General features: G+C 55.8%; 4 protein-coding genes and 1 long non-coding RNA gene across 12 annotated transcripts in view; 2 read left to right on the top strand and 3 right to left on the bottom strand.

Moving 5' to 3' along the window:
* Positions 1-691, bottom strand: part of CBL (Cbl proto-oncogene) — an 84,920-nt gene extending 84,229 nt beyond the window's left edge. The window contains exon 1 of the mRNA XM_047876811.1: positions 157-691. Coding sequence (XP_047732767.1) covers positions 157-351 — 195 coding nt within the window. The 5' untranslated portion in view covers positions 352-691. The remainder of the gene's footprint in view (positions 1-156) is intronic.
* A 3,621-nt stretch (positions 692-4,312) lies between these two features.
* On the top strand, positions 4,313-9,034 carry CCDC153 (coiled-coil domain containing 153). Of its 3 annotated transcripts, XM_047878578.1 has the most exons (8): positions 4,313-4,388; positions 4,935-5,016; positions 5,476-5,541; positions 5,965-6,084; positions 6,595-6,687; positions 8,170-8,300; positions 8,581-8,713; positions 8,809-9,034. In XM_047878578.1, exons 1-7 carry the CDS (start codon positions 4,335-4,337, stop codon positions 8,707-8,709), a joined length of 675 nt encoding a protein of 224 aa, XP_047734534.1. In that variant the 5' UTR covers positions 4,313-4,334; the 3' UTR covers positions 8,710-8,713; positions 8,809-9,034. The 3 variants fall into 3 exon arrangements, with proteins under 3 accessions (XP_047734534.1, XP_047734533.1, XP_047734535.1); XM_047878577.1 differs by having other exon boundaries at positions 8,581-9,034; XM_047878579.1 differs by lacking the exon at positions 4,313-4,388 and adding an exon at positions 4,473-4,581 and having other exon boundaries at positions 4,940-5,016; positions 8,581-9,034.
* A 701-nt stretch (positions 9,035-9,735) lies between these two features.
* NHERF4 (NHERF family PDZ scaffold protein 4) lies at positions 9,736-14,029 on the bottom strand. Its single transcript, XM_047878576.1, is given in 9 exon segments — positions 9,736-10,572; positions 10,805-11,005; positions 11,146-11,373; positions 11,479-11,675; positions 11,899-12,103; positions 12,359-12,495; positions 12,606-12,795; positions 13,071-13,547; positions 13,549-14,029. Coding segments are annotated over 9 exon segments (1,926 nt in total). The 5' UTR covers positions 13,810-14,029; the 3' UTR covers positions 9,736-10,542.
* Positions 14,030-14,207: 178 nt separating this feature from the next.
* On the top strand, positions 14,208-14,659 carry LOC125176766 (uncharacterized). Its single transcript, XR_007156385.1, has 3 exons — positions 14,208-14,271; positions 14,394-14,487; positions 14,584-14,659. It is a non-coding gene; the product is annotated as an uncharacterized LOC125176766 (long non-coding RNA).
* Positions 14,660-14,711: 52 nt separating this feature from the next.
* On the bottom strand, positions 14,712-27,014 carry NLRX1 (NLR family member X1). Of its 6 annotated transcripts, none has more exons than XR_007156384.1 (11): positions 26,242-26,403; positions 24,558-24,685; positions 23,932-24,001; positions 23,342-23,430; positions 22,158-22,777; positions 20,750-21,571; positions 17,355-17,950; positions 16,993-17,079; positions 16,007-16,258; positions 15,168-15,598; positions 14,712-15,057 (listed from the first exon to the last, which is right to left on the bottom strand). XR_007156384.1 is itself a non-coding variant. In XM_047878572.1 (11 exons), the coding sequence occupies exons 3-11, from the start codon at positions 24,625-24,627 to the stop codon at positions 15,277-15,279; spliced, it is 2,928 nt and encodes a 975-aa protein (XP_047734528.1). In that variant the 5' UTR covers positions 24,628-24,685; positions 24,912-25,095; positions 26,242-26,403; the 3' UTR covers positions 14,712-15,276. The 6 variants fall into 6 exon arrangements, 5 of the variants coding, with proteins under 5 accessions (XP_047734528.1, XP_047734530.1, XP_047734529.1 ...); XM_047878572.1 differs by adding an exon at positions 24,912-25,095 and having other exon boundaries at positions 14,712-15,598; XM_047878574.1 differs by lacking the exon at positions 26,242-26,403 and adding an exon at positions 26,867-27,014 and having other exon boundaries at positions 14,712-15,598.
* Between the last annotated feature and the right edge of the window lie 226 nt (positions 27,015-27,240).

Below are 27,240 nucleotides of genomic sequence, written 5' to 3'. Positions count from 1 at the left end.
GGGTCACCCCAGCTCCGGGTCACCCTAGCTCCTCGCCTCCCCAGCCCCGCATGACCCGTCCCCTCCCCCAGCTTCCTCTGTCCCTTCCTTCCCCTCCCTCGGCCCCCTCCGCCCACGCCCACCCCTGCTCCCGCGGGTCCTGGGCAGGCCTTTCACCTTGTCCATGAGCTTCCAGCACTTCTCCACCATCTTCTTGTCCACGGTGCCGGGCGGGTGGGGGCTGAGGTGGTGGTGGTGGTGGTGGTGCGGCTGGAAGGCGTCCTTCATGAGCCCGATCAGGCCGCCCGAGCCCGAGCCCCCGGAGCTGCCGCCGCCCCCGGCCCCAGAGCTCTTTTTCACGTTGCCGGCCATGGCCCGGGGAGGGTTGGGGGCCCAGCCGCGTCCGCCGGCTCCGCTCCGCTGCGAGCGAGGGAAAGAAGGAGGGCGTGAAGGAGGGGCCTCTCCCGGCCGCCGCCGCCGCCGCCGCCGCAGCCGCCGCCGGCTGTCCGGGCGGAGGGAGGGGCGGCCGCGGGGAGGAGGAGTGGGCGGTGACGGGAGCGAGGTTCGCGCGGGCGCGCCCCTTCCGAGAGCGCAAGCCCGGGGACGGGAGGAGCGCACGGCGCTCCGGGAAGCCGACGGCCCGCTCCCGACTGGGTAGCGACCCTTCCTGCGCCACCCCCTCCCGAGCCACAGCTCCCGGAAAGCCGAGGCCAAGTTTCCGCGCCGCCTACCCCTCCCCTGCCCCCGGGGGCGGGCCCAGACAGAACCTTTGCGCCTGCGCCCTCTGCTGGAGAATCCGGGAAAGGAAGGGGCGGGGTCTGGGGTGGAGTCTGCGCGATAGACAGAAGCCGAGCCCTCCATGTTCCTTGTGGGTTGTTAGGTTGGCTCTCTTTGAGGGGTGATTGGGGTATTTAAATTAGGACAGCTACCGTAGAAAGAAACTTAACGTCAAGTCTTCCGCCACATACCTGGTAAATAAGGAAATTGAGCTTAAAGTCATTTGCTTCTGAACATTGTGGGAGAAAAACGGAAGTTATTTCCCCACCCCTTTGGTGTTTTAAACTCATTAAGTCGGCACCGAGGGACAGGAATGCGAATGCCACAGACTGTTCCAGCCTGATTACGAACACTCCAGAAAGACTTAAGACACTTAGGCCGCAAGCTCTTCTTCCAGGCCCTTTGACCTTCTGAAAACAAAACATTTCCCCTTTTTTGGCTTCTGAACACTAGTTCCTTTTCTGGGAATTGGGTATGTGCTTAAGATTCCCCGGGCTCAGCGCATTGCACCGCAGGTTAGCATCCCCAGCACCAGGCCTTGACCACAGAAAGACAGCTGCGAGCCCTAGCCCGAGGAGTACTCCTCTCATGAAACAAAAGCAGTTCCCAGTCATTTCCACTTCTCTAAACTAAAAACTTCGTTGGAAAAACTATGAAAAAAGGGAACTTTCTTCCTGAAGAAGGAAGTGCCCTGACCTAATTTGTTAATTCTGAGCCTCTTCTTTGGGAGCTTGCAGGCTCTAGTGTGTCCGTAAGTACTCAGTTCAGTCTTAGATCTTCCCACCTGGGTCCTCCACAAAGCCCTTGACTGATTAAGGAATTGAGTTTATTGTGTGCCCCTGTAAGGGGGGGAAATATCTCTGGACTCAAAGACCTATCCGTCAGACCTCCTTATCCTGCAATTCAGTGGCCTTTATCTAAGATTGATTAAAGAGTCAGCATTATTGTTTCCTATCAGTAGAATTAGAAAGAGAAGAAATCTCCCAAAGGAAAATCTAAGCACGGCTCTTAGATAATTGTCAAAACTTCCCATCTACCACCCTAGCTGCAGGCCCTCCCTTTCTCTCCCCTGATCTATTAAAACCTTTTCCTCACTGGTTTCCCTGCCACCTCCAATCCTTTCTGCCACCAGACCAGTCTTCCTGAACTATAGTTCTGACAGCATCAGAAAAAAAACTTTAAGGGGCGCCTAGGTGGCTCAGTCGATTAAGTGTGTCTGACTTCAGCTCAGGTCATGATCTCATGGCCCGTGGGTTTGGGCTCGGCGTCGGGCTCTGTGCTGACAGCTCAGAGCCTGGAGCCTGCTTCAGATTCCGTGTCTCCCTCTCTCTCTTTCTCTCAAAAAAAGAAATCAGGGGGCGCCCGGGTGGCGCAGTCGGTTAAGCGTCCGACTTCAGCCAGGTCACGATCTTGCGGTCCGCGAGTTCGAGCCCCGCGTCGGGCTCTGGGCTGATGGCTCAGAGCCTGTTTCCGATTCTGTGTCTCCCTCTCTCTCTGCCCCTCCCCCGTTCATGCTCTGTCTCTCTCTGTCCCAAAAATAAATAAACGTTGAAAAAAAATTAAAAAAAAAAAAAAAAAAAAAGAAATCAGGGGCATTTGGTTAAGCATCCGACTTCAGCTCAGATCGTGATCTCACGGTTCGCGGGCTCAAGCCCCCTGTCGGACTCTGTGCTGACAGCTCAGAGCCCGGAGCCTGCTTCAGATTCCGTGTCTCCCTCTCTCTCTGCCCCTCCCCCACTCACGCTCTGTGTGTGTCTTTATCTCTCTCTCTCTCTCTCTCAAAAATAAATAAACATTAAAAAAAATTTTTAACGTTAATGAAAAAAAGAAGGAAAGCTTGGCCTTTTTTTTTTGTTTAATAATTTTTACTTGGCTTATTTTCAAAGTGTACTCAAGATGGGATTGGATTGTTGATCACAGTGTCATTCTTATTCTTGGTTATTCTAGAGCTGGCTCAGTTTGTACCATCACATCATGTGACATGAGGCACTTTTATTACATTTCACCTTCACCCAGACCACATCCTCATTCTGCACCTGAATGTCGGTTGGTTGACTGAACATATTTGAAAAGTAAATGCTCTTCCAAGGCGTGATATGTCGTTTGTATTCTGTAAACTCTGTCCTCAAAATGTCATCAATGCATCAGCATAACAGAGAAACTGATCATTCCGTGGCAAATGACCCCAACGAGGCTTCTAGATGAGGAGGACCAGTGCAAAAACCTCTACTACATTCCAATGCAGGGGGAAACGGTTCTGGGGGAAGAATAAATGCAAACTGACAACAGGCAATTGAACAGAAGTGTGGAGGAGGACAGAGATAGAGAGAAATAGCTAAAAAAGTCTGCAGGTTCCTTAATCCACAAGGGGGAAATCCCTGACGTTTCTGCTGTTTTCATTCTAGCCACTATGGTGCCCAGAGATCCAGGTGGCAGACAGATGACAAGGCTCCAGAATAGCAACAGGGCTGGAAGGAGGGTAGAGGCTGCCTCACAAGGGCAGGTCGCTCACCATACTCTTCCCCCAAAGTCATTTTTCCAGCCATTCATGACTCCAGCAAGATGCTAGAAAGTATCCCCAAGAGGGAGGCACCATCAATAATTTAAGTAGAAAAATTTAGGAGCCTGGCCGGGGGGGGGGGGGGGGGGGGGGGGGGGGGTCGTCAAGCAAGTCCACTAGAGGGAGCCCCGACAAACTCAATACCACAGAGAGCCCAGCAAAGTAGTTTCTGAGCACCTGTCTCTGAAAACCAGCCTCATAAGGGAATAGGGGAAGATCAATAAATTAAGTCTCCACAAGGGAAGATAGCCCTGTGAATGCCCAGTTGAAACCCAGGCCTTACAGGATTTACAGAATCAAAGATTTAAAGACCAGGAAACTGAAGCTGAGCAAAATTAAATGGCTTGCCAAGTTTACATAACTGGAGGGGGGACTAGAACCCACGGCTCTTGTCTCTAACCAGTATCCTTTCTTCTACATTTGTAGCCTCTATGTCAGCCGCCTGGAGTCCGTGGGTCTATCTTTCTTCTGTGTCTCCTTTCTCCGATGTGAGAAACTCTCTCAACTCCCTTCTCCTGCATTTCTTTCCCTTGTACGCTACAGAATGCCTTCCCCAAGCCTAATAGTGTCATTTGCTGATCAGCCCTAGGGATGTAAATTGCCCGAAATGGCTACTATGAGCTCTTTTCCGCTGTATCAGCATAACGGCACCATATCAGATGTGTAAATCTGTAACTTGTAAGTCTCCAAACCTCAGGCAGTGCTACATGGAAATGAAGCATAGTTACCGGGCTCCAAAGCCCTTTCTCCTCAAACTACATTTAGAACTTAGGGATAAGGAGAGAATGGAAGAATTGACCCTCTGGGACCTTGCTATTTTAAGCTTTGTACTTGGCCCATTCCACCTGTCTCTGACTCCATGTTTCCCAGTTACCTGGACAACACTCAGCCTCCCGAAACCGAACCTTCCAGTTCTCAGTCCTGCCCTCAAAGGAAATTTGTCACCCTGGATTGGCTCCCAGAACCCAGGCTCCTCCTCAGGCTCCTAGCTGGTTGGGCCATTTCTCTGCCCCTCTCCATGAGTGGGTCACCCTACAGGGAAATACAACAGAAGCAAGAGAGGATCCTACAGGTAGGACGAGGCAGGGTAAGGGTGACTGGAAGAGGGAAGAGACCAGTACTGAGGTTTATTTTCTCCAAAAGAGGGTAGAGGGGAATGATTTCTGCACATAGAACCTTACTGGTAGAAAGAAACAGCTCTACCTTCCCCCTACCCCAGGCTTGCCTAAAGGTCCAAGGAGACCAAGAACAGAAGCTTCTGGAAGGTATAAGAGACATGCTCGGAGACTAGAGCTTTAACTCTCCTGGGACTCCTGGTTCAATCTAGGGGTCAGGAAAGCAACCCCATGTGCAGTCTTTTTTTAATTTTTTTTTTTAACGTTTATTCATTTTTGAGACAGAGAGAGACAGAGCATGAATGGGGGAGGGTCAGAGAGAGAGGGAGACACAGAATCCGAAACAGGTTCCAGGCTCTGAGCCAGCAGCACAGAGCCCGACGCGGGGCTCGAACTCACGGATGGCGAGGTCATGACCTGAGCCGAAGTCAGACGCTTAATTGACCAAGCCAGCCAGGCACCCCCCATGTGCAGTCTTAAATACAAGTCCTCTCCTTCCCCAGGACAGCAAGGAGATGCCATCTAAGACCAAAGGAAAAGGGATGAAAGCTGGGTCACAGAAGAAGAAAAAGAGTGTGGGTGCTGGTGAGTCAGGGTGGATGGAGGTGAGCGCCTCCTGCTTCTCCATTCTCTGGCTTGGACACCAAGCAGAGGTGCTCCAGAGAGAATTCAGCCCTCTGCATGACAAGATAGAGCCTTCAGGACCCTCTCCCCCGATGTCTTCCCTCCATGTTCCATGGAGCTGGGAAATTGGGGAAACCGGCATATACCCACTCTGTGCTGCCCTTCTGGCTTTGTGCCTTCCCTATATATTCATCACACATATTCTGAGTACCTACCCTGGGCTGGGCTGCCAGGACACAGCAGGGAGCTCAGTAGTCCCTGCCATCAGAAATCCCTCCTTGAAAGATCCTCAGATCTCCTGCAGGAAGAAAGTTCAGGGTGTGGCATGAGGATGGGGAGAAGTGAGGGAGGCTGAGATCATGATAAGGTCCTAAAGGTCCAAGGAGACCAAGCTGAGGCTTTGCCAACTTGCCAGGGCAGATGTGGAAGCCAAATCCGCACACAGGCTGGCAGTGCTGGAAAAGGAGTTGCTCCAAGACCACTTGGGTAAGAAAGTGGAAGCTCAGGACAACAGAGGTGGGCCGGGTGGCGGGGGGGGGGGGGGGGGGGGGGGGGGGAGGGGTGGCATTTCACATCGTCAGAGGCTCGGAGGCTTAGAGCTGTTTGCGGGAGGCTGAGGTGACCTCTGCCAATCCTCTGGTGGAGAAAGAATTGACGTTGCGAGGAAGGGTTGGGCCGGGAGGGTTGGTGATGATAGCTAGTTTTTATAAGCAGAACATAGAGGGGGGTGTCCCTTAGTAAGGAAAAGCTCATGGCATTCCAGGGACAAACCCATTTCCAACCCAGAGGGGAAAATGAAAGGCTGGAAGCCTGCCACCGGGTTCCCAGAGGTGGGCACGGTCCATCAAGCCCACGGGGCCACGTGGGACCCCCAGCCAGTCGTGAGGACGGCTCTGGGACTTTTCACAGCTCTGAGGAGGGACGAGGCCCGCCGAGCCAAGGCTTCTGAAGACCAGCTGAGGTGGAGGCTGCGAGTGCTAGAGGCTGAGTTGGAAGAGGCCCGAAGTGAGGGGAAGGCCGTCTATGCAGGTGTGTGTGGTTGGTCAGGCAGGTGGGCAGGAGACAGGGGCCTGGAAAAGGACAGCCAAGAGGGCCAGAGGATACAAGGAAGTGAAACAAGAAAGATGTCCGTCTGCCATGCCTAACTTTAACCTTCCCCGCTCAGCATGAATTGGGCAGGGTCCTGAAGGAAACGAAGGACAGCCTCCCGGGATCCCAGGCAGGAACCTTCCTGGATGCCTGATGCCATGTGCTTTGTGGATTAAAAAATGCAGTCATGGCCTTTATCTCATTCATCCCATGGGAGTGAGTGGGGAGAAGGGCTACAGTCTACGTACTGAGTTGGAATGGGGAAAGGGGCTTGGTTTCCTAGCTCTTCCCCAGCTTTTCGGGGTCAGCCAGCCTCTCAGAATCACAAGAAGCACCAAGGCGGCCTTTATGCTCCTGTCCCACTGGACCAAGAAGGCCCTCCCCGCCCACAATGTCCCTTCCTTTCTCCACCACTCCATCCACACCTGGGACCCTCTGTCCCCACCACAGAGATGAGTCGTCAGTGCCAAGTCCTGCGGAAGGAAACGGAGACCCGCAGCAGGCAGCTGGAAGAAGAAGTGAGGGGCCTTCGGGAGCAGCTGGGTAGGCTTCCACTCCCTAACCCCTGTCTCTCCAAGGGGCACTGACAAGGTCCAAGTCTGCAGGGGTGGACTTACGATGGTCCTTCTCTAGGGAACCCTGGGCGACTCAGTCTGTTGAGCATCTGATGACGGCTCAGGTCATGATCTTACGGTTCGTTGGTTTGAGCCCTGCATCAGGCTCACTGCTGTTAGCATGGAGCCCACTTTGGATCCTTTGCCCCCATCTCCGTCTGCCCCTGCCCTGCTTGTGCGCTCTCTCAAAAATAAACATTAAAAAAAAAAAAAAAAAAAGTCCTTCTCTAGAAGACTGCTATCTTCTTTTCCTTTTTAAAAAAAAATTTTTTTTAAACATTTATTCATTTGTAAGAGACAGAGAGCGAGCGGGGGAGGGGTAGAGAGAGAGGGAGACACAGAATCCAAAGCAGGCTCCAGGCTCCGAGTTGTCAGCACAGAACCCGAAGCGGGGCTCGAACTCAGGGGCCGCAAAGTCATGACCTGAGCCAAAGTTGGACACTTAACCGACTGAGCCACCCATGCGCCCTCTCTTATCCTTTTCCCCATCAACTCTCCCACCATGGAGGATTGGAGCAGAGGGTTCAAGATGGTAAAAATCTCTTAGGTTGTAACTAAAAAAAGACCTAAGTCTCTTACCCCATCTTCCTCTCTCAATGGTCTCTCCAAATCCAGATCTTTCTCCCCACCACTGCCATGTCTGTCATGGGCAAAACATACTCCCTCTCAGCTGATTTTTGCAATGAAACTGAGGAAAGATACTAGACTTACGTCCACATCTTCAATGCCTCATGCATGCTCAGTCCTACATAAGTACTTGCTACATAAAGGAATAAACCTTCCAGACAAGCAAAAATGTAAAAAACAGGAAGTTTTTCCTTTCTCTCTTGGTTACAGGATGCAGTTGAGCTATGTTAGCGTGCACATAAGATCTTTCACAATTGTGGTCTCAAAGTTTTCTTAACCTAAAATAGCCTCAGTTTAACCTAAAATAGTCTCAGATACCCAAGAGTTGCTCATCTGCCATGCAGACCCTGAATGCCCTTCCTCATCCTTGCCTTGTCTGGAATTTAAATTCGATCAGCATTTATGGAGCACCTCCTGTATATACTATACATTTCCCCCTATATGCTCGCATTCAACTCACAGTAAGCCTGTACGGTTTGGATCATTCTGTCTTTAAAGATGAAGAACCTTAGGCTCAGAGAGAGACATGCCTGAGGTTACACAGGTAGTCAATAAGCGACAACCAAACTCTGGACCCACATCTCTTGTCCCAATGCCACTACTCTCTCTACTGTACCTTAGAGGTATATGTCTGCTCTTTATACGGACTGCGGGAAAATTGGTGATACTGGGGGAGTCTGGAATGATCCCATTGAAGTTCCGCTTTTTAGGTACCTTTGGAGACTCTGTTCACAGGTAGAGTGTCACTACCCAATCCTCTTTCTCCTTCTGCCCGGCCCCACAGAGACGTGCCAGAGGGAGGCTGAGGCCGCACGGGAAGGGGCAGAGCAGGCCCTCAGAGAGCGGGACCAGACTCTGGCTCAGCTTCGGGCACACGTGGCAGACATGGAGGCCAAGTACGAGGAAATCTTACACGTAAGCACCCCTGTTTGAATCCCAACCACCCCAGTACCCAGCACTCCCCCATCCCCCCAAACCCCAACTAGTATGACAGTGACAGACCGGGGGAAGGAGAAGCATCATCTCCACAAGGAAATCTGCTCTGTCTTGAGGGCAGACAACCAGGGGATGCAACCATGCCCACTAAGTGTAAAAGCTCGAAGAAGCCACTGGCAAAGGAGAGCTTACAGACTAGCCTGGGGCACCCCTCACGCTGCCCTCTCCCTTCCTGGGGCCTGAACCTTGGTGTCTGCAGGGCAGTCTGGACCAACTCTTGGCCAAGCTGAGAGCAGTGAAGCCTCAGTGGGATGGGGCCGTGCTGAGACTTCATACCAAATACAAGGAGCGGCTCCGCCAGTTTGGACTCAACCCCCTGGATCTGTGAAGCTGTAAGCCTCTAGCCTCTGGGGCTCTGGGAGGCTCCAGCAATAAAGCTGTCTCCATGTGGAACTCAGCAGAACTGTGGGCTGTGGCTTTTTGGCAGAGGTGAGGACCTCTTACGGGGCAGCTTGGTTCTGGGCTGACCCATTACTCCGAAGACTGAACGAGAGGAGAGAAATTCGGTAAGGTCTCAACTCTCTTTTAGAGAAACTGGGGGGGCGCCTGGGTGGCTCAGTCGGTTGAGCGTCCGACTTCGGCTCAGGTCACGATCTCACGTTCTGTGAGTTCGAGCCCCGCGTCAGGCTCTGGGCTGATGGCTCAGAGCCTGGAGCCTGCTTCCGATTCTGTGTCTCCCTCTCTCTCTGCCCCTCCCCCGTTCATGCTCTGTCTCTCTCTGTCTTAAAAATAAATAAATGTTAGAGAAACTGGGTCCCATGCCTTGGGTCTGGAGCTTTTTTGGTCCCTCCAAACCACCGTCCCGGACCCCCCCCCCCAACACAGGCAGCCAGATTTGTAGGAGAAAGGCCATTTCTATAATAGACTAACAGTGACCAGCCACCAGCCCGCACAATCCTCAGGTTGCAGAGGAAGGTGTAACTTGTCTCCAAATTCTTGCAATATACCCGAGTCTCCTGGCGTCATGCCTAGGGCAAGTTCCAGATGGCTTCAATCCTAGCCAGCCCACAGCCCACCTAAAAAGGGAAAACCTATTTTACTACAACCCTCCCAGTACTATTTCACCTCTGGTCAAATGTGGGGGGGGGGGCGGTTGGTTTCCCACACCAAGAAATCCCCTAACAGTTCTGTGGACACCAGCCAGGTGCCTTACAAGTTAACTCAGTTCTGTCACTACTGACGTGAAGAGAGCATCAGATCCCTCAGGCTCAGCCCCGCAAGACCGGCCCCACTTCAAAAGCCAGCGGTTGTCATCTGTGCTTCTGACCAGCTGGCCAAAACACAAAGGTTCCCACGACCCCGCCCCCCCCCCCCACCCTTGGGTTCCAATATTTGCCAGAGCGGCTCACAGAACTCAAGAGAAACCTTTTAATCGCTAGATTGCCGGGTTTTTTTATAAAGGACACAAGTCAGGAACGGCCAGATGAAAGTAGGAACGGGACAAGGCATGAGCGTGGGAGCTCCATGCCCCCTCTGGGTACACCACCAGGCCAGCACCTCCAGGCTCCCTGAACCCCGTCCTATTGGGGTTTTTTTTATGGAGGCTTCACTATGGAGGCACCAGCAGTGAAACCATTGGTCATTGGTGATTAATTCAACCTCCAGTGCCTCTCCCCTCCCGGGAGGTCCAGGGTGGGGGTGGGGTGGGGCGGGGCGGGGCGGGGCTGAAAGTTCCAACCCTCTCTAATCACGTGGTAGGTTCCCCTGGCAACCAGTCCCCCAACCTTAGGTGCTTTCCAAAAATCACTTCCTTAATTAACAAAGTCAGATGTGGTTGAAAGGGGCTTGTTACGAGTAACAGAAGACACCTTTGTCATCTTACTACTTCGGAAATTCCAAGGGTTTTAGGAGCTCTGTGCTGGGAAAGGGTCTAATTTATTACAAATCACGAAATCACACCATTCTTCGTTTCGGGCGGGAAGTTCATCCCAGGGACACAACCCGATGCTCCTAGGCCCCCTAGTGGGCCTGCCGGAGGCCTCTGGCCACACCCTCTTCTGGGAGGAAGGCGGGGAGACCTTGGGCAATCCTGTGATTGGGGGTGTCCGGAATCCTAGAGCTGCAGTTCTGGCTTAAAGAGAGCTTCTCAGCTCCTACCATCACAAGCCAGAGAGTGAAGACGGGAAGGCCAATGGGCAGATCTTTGTCCAGCAGAGGAGGACTACAGCAGCTCTGAGGCTAGAGCCCCGTCCTGAGCAGAGAGAGAGAAGACAGAAGGTCATTCACGGATCAGAAGAGTTCCTTTTCCCTGCCCCCACCCCCACTGGACCGGCCAGGGATGTGGCTTGTTCCCTGGGTCCTTCTGTCCCCACCTACCATGGTCTAAAGTCCCAACCTGCATGCCTCACACTGCTTCACCCTGTAGCCCTCCTCTTGGGCTCTTTCTCTGGCTGCTCACTGCCCGTCTGTCCCTACTTCCTTACCTCTCCAAACCCTGGGCGATCGCAGGCTTCGAAGCCCCGGCAGGACCTGGCGGCCAGCTTCAGGCAGAGGGGTGGCTCAGCCTCAACCAGCTGCTGAAGCTTTTCCAGGTCATTCTCTCCACCCATGGGATACCCATTCACCTCCAGAATCACATCTCCCGTTTGCAGCCCGGCCCGGGCAGCTGAGCCTCCTAGGGTCACCTGGTGAAGAGGGGGGTTACGGAACATGGGACACCGTGGAAAAGTTGCTGGATGCTCTAAGACCTTGGGAGGGAAGCAGATGACGGCTCATTAGGAGGCAAAGGACTGAAAAGATCCGAGGTCCATAGGGCATAAGTCACCTGGGAGACGAAGAGACGAGGCTCACTGGCCACACAGGTAAGCCGGAAGCCGTAGCCACCGCCAGGCCCAGGGTACAGGAAGCACTGGCGGGAGCCACACGGGACAAGAGGCATGGCTGTGTCTTCAACTGGTAGGTCCTTGGTTTCAACCAGAGAGGCCGAGCAGTTTTCCTGGGGAGAGGCAGGAGCCTCTGTGCTCTCCATGAAGAGAAGTGGGGACAAGCGAACCTGGAAGGAGGCAGACAGAACAAACCTTTCTTTTTTGCTTCTCCCCCCTACCGGAGCCCTGCTCCATTCCTCCCCCCACTCCAGCCCCCGGCCCTCAGCTCGCACCATGCTGAAGAAGCGGTCAGCCTTACGGTCGACAACAGTGAGGGAGACAGAGGAGCCCTGCGCGCGGATCCTGGACACTGTCTCCTCGTGGCCCAGCCCCTCCACACTTTCCCCAGCCACAGCCACCAGCCGGTCCCCAGCCTGCATCCCGGCTTTCTCAGCTGGCAGTCCTGGGTCCACCTCCCACAGGAACTGTCCTAGGACGTAAACATCCTCATGGCCCCTTCCCTGCTAACCCCAGTGCCAGCCCAGGCCACTGTGGGCACACTGAGGGACTGACCCCGGGGGGGGGGGGGGGACACAGTAGGAGGAGGCTCAGGGCTGGGGTTCAGCCAGGGATACCACTTATACGCACTGAGAGTCGAATGTGAACAGGTTTAACACACACCTTCCCTACCCGCCTCCGGGACTACCACTCACCGGGTTGGCCATCAAGACCTTTCTCCTCCCGAAGCAGGAACCCAAAGCCCCGGGGCCCCTTCTGTAGGTGCAGAGAGCGCGGCTTGGTGGGCAGTGCCCAGCCCTCCGCTAAGGGCGCAGCCAGGGGCATTCCCAGCTGGCGACACTGTTCCTCCACCTCTGGCCCGGCCACCAGCAGGGTCACTTGCTCTCCACTCTGCCAGAGCTGTAGGAACCCAGCAGGGCATCGGCATCAACCAGCTGGGTAGGGAGGGCAGAGCCAGCCCCTCCTCCAAACCCCAGGAAGGAGGCACTAAGGGTGGGGGAGAGAAGAACCTAGCAGGAACTGTGAAGGGAAGGATGGCAGGAGGTACAAGGTCAGATGAGAAGATGAGTGTGAGCGGGAGGAATCTGCTGCCTGAGGCATGGCCCCCGGGCCCAGAGGGGTGAGGCCCGAATGGGGGAAGACAGCCGGCCATACCTTCCTGCTGAGTTGGTTATAAGTGAACTTCTCCACGCTGACCCCATTCACTTCTAGCAGTCGGGCCCCAGGAGGCACCCCGGCCCGCTCAGCTGCTCCTCCAGTGCTCAGCACCAACCAGAAAGGAGCCTGATAACCTGGAAGCCGGAAAAAAAAAACAAAAAAACAAGTAAGTTTCCATCTGCCACCTGCCCAGAACTGGGCTGAGATCCCGCTCTTGACCTCCCTCCCGAGCCTCGGGGCTCACTGTAGGTGACACTGAAGCCAAAGCCGCCCTCATCTTTCACTATGTGACACAGTCGGGGCCGGACCCCTGGGCCGAGAGTAGGAGACAGGTGGGCACTGTTCCCCTGCCGATCTTGAACCATGTCATACACGTGCTGCGCCAAAACTGTCAGCAACACCCGCGGACCGCTGGCCCGGATACGGCGCACCACCTAAAGAGAGGGCATGCAGGGGGAGGTTGGGAGCGGCCCCTCTTGCCAGCGCCCCCTCCCTGGAACCAGCTGTCTGCAGCCAAAGGCTCTACCCCTGAGCTATACCCCCTGGAACCAACTCTCCGGATCATCCCAACCTGGGCAGCCCTAAATCCTGGAAGGTAGGGGAGGTTGAGGCTAGGGACTGCCCCCATCTATCCAGGGAAGTGACTTTCTCTCTCCTTAAGGTGCTAAGGGATGTTCTACGCCACAGGGAAGCCCCAGCCCCACCTCACCACAGCATAGTCTTCACATTCCACAACGTGGTCGTTCACCCCTAGGATCCGGTCCCCTTCCCGAAGACCCTGGCGCTGGGCAGAGGTGCCTGGCTCCACCCTGCACACCACAGGCACAGCCTTGACCAGATCCTGTCTCAGGTGGAAGCCAAAACTCCTGCCCTCCTCTTTGCTCAGCAGACAGAAGCGAGGCCGCTCCAGGCTCCAGAGATCTGGAAGGGGATGTGGGCAACAGAAAAGGGGGAGGAAGAGGGGGCCCAAATACCAGTCGCCTTGTGCCTGGCAGACGCTACCCTTGTGATAGGGCACTGGGCAGGCTCCTACCCGGTTAAGTATTGGGCAGTGGGGCCAAATACCCAAATGTGGGAAGAGTGGCTTGGACAAAAGAAAACACCCAAACCCCTCCTAACTCCCCACCAGGCTGCTATCAGAGGGAGGCCGAGTGGAGTGGTTACCAAGGAGACGGGAGGCCGGAGAGGAGCTGTGGTATCTCTGGGGAAAGGGAATGGTTGCCCAGGGCGAGGGGGTTACCGGAGGGGTCAAGGTCTTCAGCCAGAGAGAGGACAGGATTATCAATGCCCTGCTTTGGGTTAAACTCAAACTTCCTGCAAGGAGGCAAGGGACACAGGTAGGAGCAAGCTGACATCGGGACTCTGGTCCCGGTCTCTACTTGAGGTGCGAATGAAGGCTTTCCCCACCTTGGATCTCCTCCACCCCTCGCCCCAATCCTTCCCAGCATGGCACTTACAGAGTTAACGAGGCTGTGTCCTGAAGATCTGCTGGGCAAAGAAGGGCTGAGGAGAGGAGGGGCGCATTCCCTCCCCACCCCACTCCTCTTCCACAGTCATTAACTGAAAGGACTTGGGCGAACCCCCAAATTTAGAACTTGCCCCCTCCATTCTGCTCCAGAAAGACCTTCCCTTCTTCTCTCTTCCCTTTGCCTCCCAGTCCCCAGAAATCTGAGCATATCAGGACGGGGCGTGGACCAGGAAGACAGACCTATCCACTCACCTCTTCTCTTCTAACTCGCCATCTATTTGCCTCCGGGCACCAAGCCCCAACATCAAGTACACCCTGGTCCCAAAGCCTTGGCCTCCCAATCTGCCCTCTCAACTGCCCTCTCAAGTCCCCAGCAGAGGATTTCTCCCAGTCTCCTACCTGCAGCTGCTTCCATAGTTGGATCAGTGACCCAGTGCTCAGGGTAGGGACAAGGTCCATGAAAAACAGCTGACCCTCCCACCTAACCTGCCACGTCCCGCCTCCTTAAAGACACTGCCTTAGGAGCAGTGAGATAATGGTTAACGGGAGGAGTCTTATCCCCAGGGAGAAGTATGTGTGTTCCTCCTGCCCCCATTCCTGGGCCCCAACTTTCTCTGGAGACTGCTGCGGTCCCAGCTTCTGCTCTGGGCAGACAAAGGTAGTTTGCTTTTCATGATAATGCCAAGCCTGGGATGGGTATGTTTGAAAAGGTGATAGAAGTCCTATAGCCCAGCATGACCTCCTCCCACCCCAGTATCTTGTTCCTAGACCACCCCCAGCCCTCGCTGCCTCTGAACCTAGCGTCCAAGAACCACCTGCAACAGAAAGTGGTCCGAAAACAGCGGCCCTTCTTGAAAGCATCAGGCAAGAAGGAGGCCATAGTAGGTAGAAGACACAGCTTTTTAATAGAAGCAGGGCAGTGCACAGGCCCCTCGGAGCCACTGAGCATAAGTACGATTGTGAGACAGGGGGCGTGAAGGTGAGGAGAAGGCACCAACAAGAGAGGAAAGCGGCTCCGGGCATCCTCCGTGTCCTCTGATGAGCAGAAAGGCAGAAGGTGGAGGCCCTCCAACGCATCTGATGGCAACACCGCTGGTGAGGCGGGCAGGAGAAGTGCGCCCCCTGGTGGCACACTCGGAAGCTCCTCGAGAGGATGGAGGTAAGGTTGGTGGTGCCACAGGGCGACTGGCTGCCAAGATGCCACATGCAGAGTCTTTCTCAGCCCTAGCTGAATGGAAGGAGGCACGTTCCATGAACCCTGGCAATTCCAGACTTGGGGGAGCAATGGTTGGACACGCCCCGGGAGAGCAACTGGCACAGTTGTGCCCTATCCTTTACCTCCAGCCCCACAGGGATCTTTCTGGAAGTAGTAGTGCAAACCAGGAGGCCACGGAGGGAAGGGTCTTGGGCCCAGGGGTCACACAGCTCGGTGACTGCCGCCACTGCTTCAGCTTCCAGGGCCTCCCAGCTGCTCCAGGAGGGCCCTGACCTCACCCTCCACTCGCAGCAGCTGGGCCTTGCGCCAGGGGTTAAGGGTGTCCCCTCGGCTGTCTTCCAGATCTCGAAGCAGCAGCTCAAGGTGGCGCCGGACACGACTGCGATCCCAGCTGTTGAGGTTCCGCTGGACTTCACTAAGGATCACCGACCAGTACTCAGACACTGCTGTCCCCTCTGTCAGCGATACCACGACCCGGGCACCACCTTTAGCAGTGCTCCCCACATCCCGCAGAGCCTGGCGGCCCTCTGAGCTCAGCTCATTGAAGTAGAGGCTAGAAGGAGAGAAAATAGAAGATGCCATTCAGCGGGGCTCTGAGAAGGAGGGCAGAGGGTGGACGGGACAGAGCCTGGGGGGTCCTCACGACTCCTCCCCTGGCTCTGGAATGTGATGGGGTGTGTGAGATGAGCCAGAGATGGAGGGGGGTGGCCAACAGGAGGTGCAGATGACATCTAAACTCAGCAGGACCCGGGACAGTAGGGATGGAGCCACTAGGACTCGAAGAGAAACGGTAGTAGGGAATCGGGGCGGGGTAAGGCGTGGGTCGGTTCCGAAGCGGGTCCGTGAGGACCAGTGAGAAGGCAGGGGTAGAGGGTAGGCCCTAGGGCAGGAAGAATGCAGTGGAGACAGGAGGGAGACTGAAGGGCTGGGGTGGGGGGATGGCACCGAGGACAAGACTCACTGCAGCAGCTCCAGGGAGGGGTGGTCCTGGGCAGCTTGGGCCAGGGCCAGGGCCGCTGTGTCACCAGCACCATTGTAGGCCACGTTCAGCTCCTGCAGCTGTTGATTACGGTCCAGCTGGGTGGCCAGCAGCTCCAGCCCCTCGTCCCCAAGGCCCGTATGCAGCAGGGACAGGTGTGTCAGGGAGGTGTTTCCGGCCAGCCCCTCCAGCAGCAGGGCCACACCGGCCGCCGTCAGCGGGTTGTTGGACAGCCTACGGCCACAAGCACCCCAACGTTATGAGGGCCCACGGCAGATGCCCTGCGCTGGGCGGCGGGACTTGGACCGAAAGGATACACAGCCTGGGGTGGGGGGAGCCTGGACACAAAGGTGTGCGGGCCGGGGAGAAGAGCACCAAGAAACAGGGGTGTGGTAGAGCGCACAGGAGGCAGAGCAGGGTGGGGGCTGGCTTCTCCTCCTTCCTTCCATTCTCTTCTGCCGACCCACCTCTCTTCATCGTTACCACTTCTCTTCTCCTTCCTTTTTCGCCTCCTCCCCAGACCGCCCTGCCCCTTGCTCTCCCCCTCTTCATTCACCTCCTCTTACTCCAACCAGGCTTCTGGGTTCCTAGTAAACCAGTCAGCGCTTTGGAAGCATCTGCTGAGTGCCCAGCATTAGGGTCATCCTTGTGAGGCGACAGGGAAAATCCTGGGAGAGCATCAGCGGCACTGTTGCCAGGCAACCGGCCTGGCTATTATTCCCCCGGACCCACGCTGATTTTAGCCACCAGAGAGGCACCTATTCCCAGTGGCAGCTTTCCTCCACCCCGCTGCTTGTACTGGACCTGGGCGGCAGGACGGGGGGTCTAGGCCCCCACCCCCTTCACCACACCAGGGGTGGGCCAGCGCCAGGTGTGTTGAGGCGGGAGGCTCACCCTTGACCTTAGCCTGCCAGCAGGATGGCCAGAGCCTCCCTCCAGCCCTCCCCCACCCGTCCCGAAACACTCACCGCAGGGTGGTGATCTGGCACTGGTCGTGCAGCAGCAGGTCTCGGAGGTCGCTGCAGGCCTCGGGGCCCAGGCTGTTGAGTTGCAAGCTGGGACGGAAAGCGGCCAGAGGGGAGGTGAGAAGCAAGGGAGGAGTTCAGCATGGAGCCTGCCCACCCACCATGCCCTTTTCTCACCATCCTGCCTCTCAAAGCCCACGCAGCCCTCCCTTCTATTGCTTGTCACCTCCACGCACCCCAGACTTCCTCGTCCCGCCCCCTGGTCCTTCCTCACTACCTTTGGTCTCCCCAGCACCTTCTCTTCCCACCTCTTCACCCCCAACCCTCTCCTGACTTCCGGCCCATGCTTGAAGGCGGGTCCTCACCCCAGCTTCCGGGCACGCAGGAAGACAGGCCTGAGTGTGCGCAGCCCGGCAGGATCCAGCTGACAGGAGGCCAAGTTCACCTCATCCAGGGCGTGCCTTCCGCTGCCCAGCACAGCTGCCACCACTGTGCACTTGAGGGGTGTCATGCGCACACCGGCCAGGTTGAGCTGGCGCAGGGAGCTGAGCACCTCAGCAGAGAAGCGCTGATTCTGGAACTCATAGTGGAAGAACAGGTGGTCCAGGAGCTCTGATGGGGGCAGCACCTGCCGGCCCAGCTTGCCCAGCTTCTTCTTGATGGCCTGGGCGTTCTCCAGGGCATCCAGGTTCTTGATGGGGCAGCCGAGCTGAGCCAGCACGGCCCGGTTGTGCGCGGACAGAAGCCCTCCCATGAACATGGGGAAGAGCTCAAAGACCTCATCATCGGGAGGCTCGTCTGGATGGCGCCGGGGGCCCTCCACGCCCAGGATACTGGCACCCATCTGGTCCAGGACATCGTCGTTGTAGTAGTCCTCCTCTCGGAACATCTCCAGCACCATGGCCTGGGCCACCGCCTCGCGGCTCTTACCCACCACGCGCCCAAACACTCTTGGAACCACCTGGGAGGGGACACAGGGACGGTGCTGCAGCCTCCTGTGTGCCCGCTCGGCCTTCCAAGCTCAGCGGAAGGTGCATTCTCCCTGCCCATCCGGCCTCACCGTCTCTCTTAAACCCCCAGCACGATTTGTCTGATCATACTACTCCCCCACGGCAGCACCCGCCGTGGCTCCCCACTGCCCACGCGGAATAGAAAACTTGTCATAATTTGGCCCCAATGTGACCTTTCCACAGTCACCTCTCGATACTTGTGTCCTACATTCCTGACATTAGGAAATTCTTTCTCCCGGACACCCCATACATTTGCGAGCCCGGTGGTGGAAAGGAATTTATATCTATTTTGCATTTGGTTTGGTACCAGGCTAGGTGCTGCTACGAAGATATCCTCATCTTCCACATCATCACGGTCACCCCAGCAACAAAGACTGATGTCGCTCTTGCTCCTTCAAGGCCCTGCCAGCCACACTGCCTTCAGCTACAGACTTCTTACGCTCACGCGCTCTGCTTCTGTCCTTTCGGTTTTTGTCATTATTATTATTTTTCGACAGTACCACGGTTCCATTCCTTCAAAGCTGTATTCTCTTTCTGGGGTGACTCCCCTCCCCAATTCTTCTCCTTGGCTATGCTCCAGGGTCAGGTTAAATGCCCTTCCTGCAGAGAAATGTTTCACACACACACACACACACACACACACACACACCCATCAGGTCCCCCACTTATACATTTTCACAGCACCTGCAACTTTGCTTTCCAGGCACTTACCATAATCTCATTTATTTATTTTTTTTTTAGTTCCTCATTTTTTCTAATGTTCTGTTTATTTTTGAGAGAGAGCACGCAAGTCGGGGAGGGACAGAGAGAGAGGGGAGTAGAAGATCTGGAGCAGGCTCTGTGCTGACAGTGGCAAAGCCCGATGCGGGGGCTCGAACTGGCACACTGTGAGATCATGACCTGAGCTGATGTCGGACGCTTGACCAACTGAGCCACCCGGGTGCCAAACCATAGTTTTAAATCACACGGTCACAGGGACATGTTTGTGTTCCCACTGGAGGACCAGAAAGGGCAGAAATCTGGGGTTTCGTTAATTGTTTCTTCCCCAGAACCTAACACATTGCCTGGTATACAGCAGGCACTCAAATGTTTGTTGGGGAAATTAACATTTAGGAGGTTTGGGACATCGTCTCCCGTCCTTGCCTTGGTGCAAGGCAAGGAGCCACGAGGTTGTTTTGTGGCACCTCCTCTAACGGCTGGTCTGGTTTCTTTTTTCCCTTTTTACAGGTGAGGTCTCTGCCATGGAGGTTATAGCGCTCCTCCCTCATGGTGACAGCATGAGAAAATGTCACCCTGCGAAGCTGAGTCAATAGGCTCGTGAAGAAACAAATCGGACCAGCATTCTCCTCAGCAGCCCTCCCTCCCAGAGGGCCGGAGTTGTGGTGCTAACAATTTGGTGCACTGAGGGGCTTCTGGAATCCTGTCGGGAGACCACAGCCTCTCACTGTAACCCAGATAAGGCAAACACATCCTCAAAGGGCTGGGCTGGCCTGAGCAATGGCCATTACCTTCCCGTCTGAGCCTATGGTGGGGGAAAGGGTGGGCTTCCCGAGCCTGTTTTCCTGTCTAACAAACAATAAATAGCACTTATGATGTACCAGATCCTGAGGATGAATACATTTACTCCTCATATTAGGCCAAATGCTACAGATTCTGTTATCCCCATCTAACAGGTAAGACTTGGAGGCACATAGCAGTTAAGTAACTTGTCCAAGATCACACAGCTAGTAAGTGGCAGAGCCTGGATTTAATCCCATAGAGCTGAATTACTGAATCCCTGCTCCTAAACATTATGCTTCGGTGCCTGTAAAGAGGAAAACCTGTTAAAATTTTGCCAGCACTGACCAGGGTTCTACCTCCCAAAGAAGTTACTGATGCATTCCTAGAGAGGACCAGGGTTACCTAGCAAGGCACCAAAGCTTAACAGAAATATCTATCACACACCAGTAAAGTTTGGCAGAGAGAGCACAGGGTTCAGACTCCTAAACCTGGACCCAGATCCCAGCTATCCCACTTACTGTCTGGGTGACCTTGGGCAAGTTACTTAGCCTCTGTGGGCCTCGGTCTCTTAGGATTTTCTTAGGATTCTACAAAGGGATCATAATAAGATTTCATTCCCAAGGCACCTGGTAGCCATCACCAGAAGGTGGATCCTCCTTCCCCTCAAAAACTTAGCACGTCTGCCCTGCTCACAGCACAGTCCTTGGGCCTGTGATTTGGACTCTGGAGCAGGCCTGCGCTATCCTAAGCCAATTATCAATGCCATTTCTCCTCCTGGTATAAATGAATAAAACGGCATCTGCTTTATAAACTTGTCTCTGGTGATTTACTTAGAATGAGTCATCATTCCCGGAGTCTAACCACCTCCAAGGGAACAGAGACATTGGAGTTTCTGGGCCTGCAAAGAAGAGGCCAGACCCTGGACTATAGCACGATTCCTGCCTCCCACCGACAAAGACCAGAAGAGAGGCAAAAAGAAAACCGTCATTAGGGTCATAGGATTGTGACTAAAGTGCCTGCGCCCTCACTCACATCCTCCTCCCAGCCATCAAGCCTTCCCGAGTCTGTGGTTTCCTGCTCCCCCTTCCCTTATGTCTCAATCCCACTAAAAGCCAGATTGCCCAAATCTGAAACCAGAGTCAAGAAGAAGATTCACAGCTACACAGGAAGTAGCGGTTTCCTTCTGGGAGAGGAGCGAGGGGGTGAACGGGGGCTAGGGGGGCTGAGAGCCCGGGGTGCTGGGCCGTTACCTTGAGCAGGTTGAAGAGCAGAGGCAGGGCTCGCAGGGGTAGAAGCTTGGCCACAATGCCCAGGACCAGACTGACGTCCTCCCCGACGCGGCCCACGAGCTCGGCCACTTCCTTGCCCACCCGCTGCAGGGTCGTCTTCCGCAAACCCAGCACGATGTAGAGGGCGGCCAGGTATTCCTGCATGGCAGGCACGGTGAACACAAAGGTGCCCTGGCGCCCTGGTTCCACACACGGGGCCAGAAAAAACCTCAGGGCGTCCCGGCGGAAGACATGTAGCAGCTGGAACTCTTCTTCAGTCTTCATGCCAGCTTCCAGGCAGCCACGGACATCCTCTTCAGAGAAGTAGGTCTTGCGGGAGGACACCCCCTCGTAGGCCAACTTGCCCATGGTTCGGGCTGCATAGGCCATTAGGGACAGCTTGGAGGGGTCAGTGCTGTCCAGCATCTCCCCACTGAAGTTCAGACGCAGGAAGCTGGTGTAAATGCTCGTGAGGGTCTGTCCAGCCGGCGTGGGAGCGTGCAGGAAGTGCAAGGTGGCACAGACAAGCCAGCAATAGGAGGGCAGGAAGCAGGCGGCGGCGATCTGGTGGTGCCCCTCCAGGTTCCGGGAGAGCATCTGCACCAGATTGTCACGCTGAGCTGGCGTGGCCGAGATCCCTGCACCCCCAGCACCGTACTCACAGTCTGGCTGGTTGAGGCGGAGCTGGAAGTAGAGCTTCTGCAGGTTGGTATCAGAGAAGCCACAGATCTGGCCATAGCGGCCCACATACTTGCTGGGGATTCGGCCGATGGCGGAGGGCCGGGTGGTCACCAGAATGCTGGCCTGGGAACGGCACGGTTGAGAGTTAAGCAAGACCTTTGTGTCCTGATGGCCTCACTCTCCAGAGAGCCCCTGAAGATTGAGTGTCCCAGGATGGAAATGATGATGCCCACAGCGCACCCGGGTGGCTCAGTTGGTTAAGCATCCAGCTTCGGCTCAGGTCACGGTCTTATGGTTCATGGGTTCAAGCCCCAAGTCAGCGCAGAGCCTGCTTGGGATTCGCTCTCTCCCTCTCTTCCCCCCTCTTTTTCAAATAAATAAAAACTTAAAAAAAAAAAAAAAAAAAGAAAGTGATGGCGACTATAGTAATTATAACTAACAATTACTGAGCCTCCACCAGGATCCAGGGCACCGTGTTAAAGTACTTCGTATGCAGTGTCTCAGTTGATGAGTATAGCTCTAGGAGAGAAGGAACAGAGCTTGGGGAAGTTACTGACTGGCTTAAAGACACACAGCTGGGAAGTGGAGGGGCAGGTTTGAACTAACCAAGAACCTATGCCCCCACACCAATAAAACACGAGGGCTCGGGACACACAAGTCTTTAGGAGGCAAGTTAGGGGCAGCAGTGGTGAGGCAGGGGGCCACTCACCTCGGGCAGCATGTATTTGCGCAGCAGGTTGACAATGATGGCAGCTGGCGCCTCTGGCTCCTCGGGGTCACTGCAAAGCCCTGTTCCGGCTAACCGGAAGTCGAGGTTGAGATGCTCCAAGCCATGGAGCACAAAGAGCAGGCGGGACCCAGCAGCAGCCAGCAGGGGCAGAATCTCCTTCAGGGGCGTGTAGCGCTGAGCCACAAGTTGGCACAAGGAGGCGGGGACGGGGCCCAGGGATGACAGATCCTCGCAGGAGAAGGGGATGAGCAGCTCGAAGGCTGGCAGCTGCCCATAACACCAGTCCAAGACCATCTTGCGCACCAGTGTGCTCTTCCCCGTGCCCACTGTCCCATAGAGCACCACTGTCTGCACCTGGCGCCCACAGGCATCTGGGTCAAAGAGCTGGGACAGAGCCAGTGCGGGGAGACCGGCTAGGGGTGGCTGATGCTCCAGGGCCAGCTCTGCCGTTGGGCGAAACAGCTCATCTGGGCTGCTCTCGCGGATCACAGGGTCTACATGGACCGTGTCTAGTGCAAAAGTCGGGCCGAACTGGCGCTCTTCTCTGGGCAGCCGGCTGAACCACTCGGCCAGATTCCGGCGATAGTGTTGGACAGCTTCTGGATGGGAAGGCAAGGGGAATATGGGTCAAGGAAAGGGGCTGGAAGATGCAGGAGCTTAGGGCTGGCCAGGGAGGTGGTAGGGTCAGGCAGCAGAATCAAATCACAGGACCAGGATACCGAGACCCAGAACGATGCTGTGCATAGAGGACACCCTCAGACAAGACTGTCCAGAGAGTTTGGAACGCCCATGGCAGAGAGTGGTGAGCCTTGAGACAAGTGACACCAAACCTGGGTTGACTGGTTGTGTGGTTGTCTGTGCGCAATCTCCACCTGAATGTCAGACCCCCGGTTTGTTGAGGGCAGATGTGATATATCCGCCCCCCCAAGTGCTTTGTATACGCTAAGTGCGCTAAGAGTATACTGCACAAGTGTTGCAGGAAGGGATACATGGACAGGTGGACGATGGGGTGAGGGGAGTTGATGGATCCTCTCTGCCTCCTTCTTCCTGCCTGCTTCTCCCTCCAGACCCAACTCCCCCGCCCCTCGCCCCCCATCAATCCCCATCACTAGGATCCCATTCAGCCCCTCTCCTCAGGCTGACTGAGCAGCCAGTCTCTTTACCAGATGCAGAGATGTCCTGGAACGGCTGTCCATGCCTTCTGGATGGAGGACCGCTGCCTGCTGAGCTTCCATGGTGACGTATAAAGGCCCTGAGAGCAAGAAGGGTTGAGCTGGGGCTCGGCTACTGGGCTCAGCCTCTGCACAGGCTCAGAACCCAGGCCCGTCTGAATTGCTGGACTTCGAGCTTCCTGAGATCTAGGCCTGACCCTGGATACCCAAGTCGAGAGCCTTATCAGACTCTCACACCCTTCCCGGGGACTGAGGTCTTTGTCCCGCTCACCGCCCCCCCCCCGCCAACCCCCCCCCCCCCCCCCCGCACCACTCTGCTGACTGCCTGCCTGGAGCTCAGGCTGACCACTGCCAGTCTCCACCCACTTCCCACAGATCCTCCCTCTGGCTGCCCACCGTCGCTTGTACTGTAGATCATGTAAACCAACTTCATCTCAGGCCTGGTAGCTGACTCTGTACCCTCCCCACGCTCAGAAAACCAATCTCACTCCCGAGGGATCAAGATCTCTCCAAGTCCTGCCCCTTCCCAGGCTACTCAGCTATGCCCAGATGTGTTCTAAGGCATGGCATGGAGGCCTCACCTAGAGAGCCCAAGGGGACGCTCCCCTTTATGGGGCCAACTCCACTGGATCAGGAAGGGGATTCGTCCATCTACAGAGGGAAAGGGGAAGGAAGAAATAGCACCCAGATCCCACCCACATTTTCCCACCAATACACAGACTCCATGTCTGCATTAAATTCCCCATCATTTGTTCGCATAACATCGTGTGCTGCCCCTCTGTAGCAGTTACCATGCAATTTTATATCTTGTTGTATGATTATTTGGTTAACAGACATTTCTGCCCCACCCCCTCCATGAGAGCAGGGACTCCGTCTGTTTTGGTTCATAACTACATACTTAGAACCTAGCACAGGGTCTGGCACATAGCACATACTTAATAAATATCTGCTGAACGCAAAACGAAACCAGACAAGGGATCCTAGACTCCTGTAGCTACAGGGACCCTCAAAGGTCATCTAGCTTGACTCCCTTATTTTAGGATGGGAAAAAGGAAGCTCAGGGAGGTGAGGTGGCTTGCCCAAGGCCAACAGCTCCTGAAGCACAGTTAGGGCTAGCACACCTGGTGTCTGGATCCCTGCCCTCTTGGAGACACCATCTGGACCCTGAAGAGGAATGTAGAAACAGAAACTGCTTCTTCCTGCTCACCTGCTGACTGGAGTACTCTTCCCAGACCAGGGCCCCAAGAGGCCCTGGGCAAGTGGCAAACCCACCACATGGTAGGAAAGAAGGTCAGAGCCCGGGGGACTTAGCACGCCACCTTCTATCCTGTTCCCCTGTAAGAAGACTTCTGTGAATGGACCACACACACACACACACACACACACACACACACACCCCTCCCCACTCCCATCTCCCCGTGCAGGCCACAGAAAGGCCTTTCTCCTCAGGGAGCATCAGCCTTCCCTTAAATGTCAGCACTGCCAAAGCCTTGACCTGGCTTCAGATCGACTCCCTCCCCTACACCCCCTACTCAAGGGATTCCGTTTCATCTCCTACTACCCTTGAGCCTTCAACGAATGCCTTTCTCTCGACTTCCAGCCTGGTGAACTACTTTATTCAGGCGTCGTTTTCGCTTGGCTGCCAGCAGGCTCGGATGAGTCCTGTGTTCATTTTCAACGGCTTTTCTGAGCCGACGTTTTCAAGTAACAATTATCCACTTTCCCCAGCTCTCAGGTCCTGTTGGCTGAGTTTTAATGATTTCATCACTTTATCTATTCTATGACTTTTATGTAAGCCGCCTTTGAGGCTGGCATAAATAATAAATGAATGGATGACTTCCTACTTGACATCTCCATATGGCCATCCTGCCTGTGCTTCATGCTTCGCCCATACACTCCTCACCACCCCCCCCCCACCCCTTTTAGTTACTTCATTGCTTTATCTTTCCAAGCACACCATTTATACTAGGCACCTGACCTCTTGGGTCTTGAAACACTTTCTCCCTTCACACACTTGAAACAGCCCTACCGACTCCTCGCGCCAGCGTTTTGCCAGCCTGTTTCTATGGCGTTGCCTCTGTGCCACCTCAGATTCTCTGCCGACTTCTGAGGACCCCCTTCTCCTTCTCTGCTCTCTGCCTTCAGTCTCACCCCACCCTCATCTCAGCCTAACCCCTCATCTCAGCCACCAATCACCTCCCTACAATCCTGGGTTACGTAAAGAGTCCAAACACCTGGCCCACACAAGCTATTTTTCAGTTTGCCCCCAACCCCTACCTCAGTAGCCAGGCTCACCAAATTCTTGCTCTCAACTGTCCTAACTGTTCATACATTTTCTTCGGCTTGAAATGGCCTTTCTCCCCTGCCGGAATCCTACCCAATTTTTTAAGACCCTGCTCCAAGGTCTCCTCTCCTGGGACCCTGATGCCTCTTAAATGGAGCGTGCTGCTAATTTGGTACCTGGTCTGCCCTGAGATGTGGCTCCTTAAGGGCAGGACACGTTCAGGGCAGGGGAAATGGGCTTGGGCCCACCCACCAGCAAGGCCCACCGGTGGAGCGGGCCCGGGGCCAGAGCCGAGGTCCCAGGGGCTGGAGAAGGGTTAAGAGAAGGCCCTGGAAAGCTGAGAAGAAAGCTCGGGGAAACTAGCTCAGTGGGAGAAAGTCAGATCCAGGGCCACTGCCTCAAGATGGGGCTCGCCGAGCAGGCGGGGCGGCGGTGAGGGCAATTTCCAAAGATCATTTCCAAGCAGCGGGCACAGCAGGAACAGTACGGGGGCTGTGCTCAGAGCTCCTCCCCGCCCTCCAAACTGGGTCCCAAACAGCTCTCCCCGTTCCCGCTGGCCTCGGAGCCCAAGGGGAGAGGCTGCCGGCAAGCCCACCGCTCAGCGCACCCGCTCGCTCCTCCGGGTCCCGGGCTTGACCTCCCCGAAGCAGCGGCCCAGCCGGGGGGCGCGGGGCTTCGGCGCCGCCCGGGCCTTCACCCGCGGGCCTCCGGCGGCTCCCGCTTCCTCCCAGAGGCCCCCGCTCGGCGCGTCCCGTCCGCCCCGCCCCGCCCCGCGTGCGCGGAGCCCGGCCCGCCCCGGCAGCAGGCCCCGGTCGCGGGCCGCGGGGAGGACGGCCCGGACCCCGGCGGCCCGCGGAGGAAGGGGACGGCGCCCGGAGCCCGGCGCCGCGGCGAGCAGACCCGGGGCGGGGACGTCCCGGTGCGTCACCCCCCCCCCCCCCCTTTCTTGCCCGCCCTCCGCGGCTCCGGGCCTCGATCCCGGCTGGCCCCGCCGCCGCCGCCGCCCTGACTGCCCTCTGCAGGTTACCAGGCGCCGGTGCCATCCAATTACTTCTCCCCTCTCGGGCGGGGCTTGCTGTTGTGCCCATTGTACAGACCGAGGAACTGCAGCTCAGAGGGTGGGATGACTCCCGCAGGTTGACCCAGTTAGGAAGTGGAAGGGCCGGGAATGAGAGTTCCCGGCCTAGATCCCGGCCTAGATCTTCCGGCCTCACCCCTCCTGAGGCACCTACCGGTCCCCGGGGGATTTCTTCCCTCTGGGCCTCTTCACCTCCTCAGCCTACCTCCTGGCAGACAGCCGAGTCAAGGCCTTAGCGGGCCCTCCCTCTGTACCGGGCCCTCTTCAGCCCCCAGACCTCTGTGTATGGCTTCTGGTCACTTTGATCAAGAAAGGAGTAAGAATGAGGGATACGCTCCCGCCCCAACCTGCTCTTCTTGTCTGGCGCCCTGTCATGGCCTCGCCCTGGGGCTTCCTGGTCCTCAAAGCCCTCACTCTCATCCCTGTGGCTCCACACAGGGCACACCCAGGACCCACGGAGCTGATAGAGCAGCCACCCACCGCCCACAGCCAGGGCCCGCCTCCACATGCAAACGTAGGTGTGCGATG

This window comes from Prionailurus viverrinus, chromosome D1, assembly GCF_022837055.1.
Source record: "Prionailurus viverrinus isolate Anna chromosome D1, UM_Priviv_1.0, whole genome shotgun sequence".
Classification (NCBI taxonomy): Eukaryota; Metazoa; Chordata; class Mammalia; order Carnivora; family Felidae; genus Prionailurus; species Prionailurus viverrinus.
The sequence above is the reverse complement of the archived record's forward strand: the minus strand, read 5'-3'. Positions and strand labels throughout refer to the sequence as shown.

What these genes read in the sequence shown, in the direction of transcription:
- CCDC153 (XM_047878578.1), top strand. Translation starts at nt 4,335, where the DNA reads ATGAGTGGGTCACCCTACAGGGAAATACAACAGAAGCAAGAGAGGATC. An exon ending in GAAAAAGAGTGTGGGTGCTG is followed by an intron (nt 5,017 to 5,475) that starts GTGAGTCAGGGT and finishes TTGCCAGGGCAG; the next exon opens with ATGTGGAAGCCAAATCCGCA. An exon ending in GTTGCTCCAAGACCACTTGG is followed by an intron (nt 5,542 to 5,964) that starts GTAAGAAAGTGG and finishes GACTTTTCACAG; the next exon opens with CTCTGAGGAGGGACGAGGCC.
- NLRX1 (XM_047878574.1), bottom strand. Translation starts at nt 24,627, where the DNA reads ATGTGGTGGGTTTGCCACTTGCCCAGGGCCTCTTGGGGCCCTGGTCTG. An exon ending in AAGAGTACTCCAGTCAGCAG is followed by an intron (nt 24,002 to 24,557) that starts GTGAGCAGGAAG and finishes TTCCCTCTGTAG; the next exon opens with ATGGACGAATCCCCTTCCTG. An exon ending in CTGCGTGCCCGGAAGCTGGG is followed by an intron (nt 17,080 to 17,354) that starts GTGAGGACCCGC and finishes TTTCCGTCCCAG; the next exon opens with CTTGCAACTCAACAGCCTGG.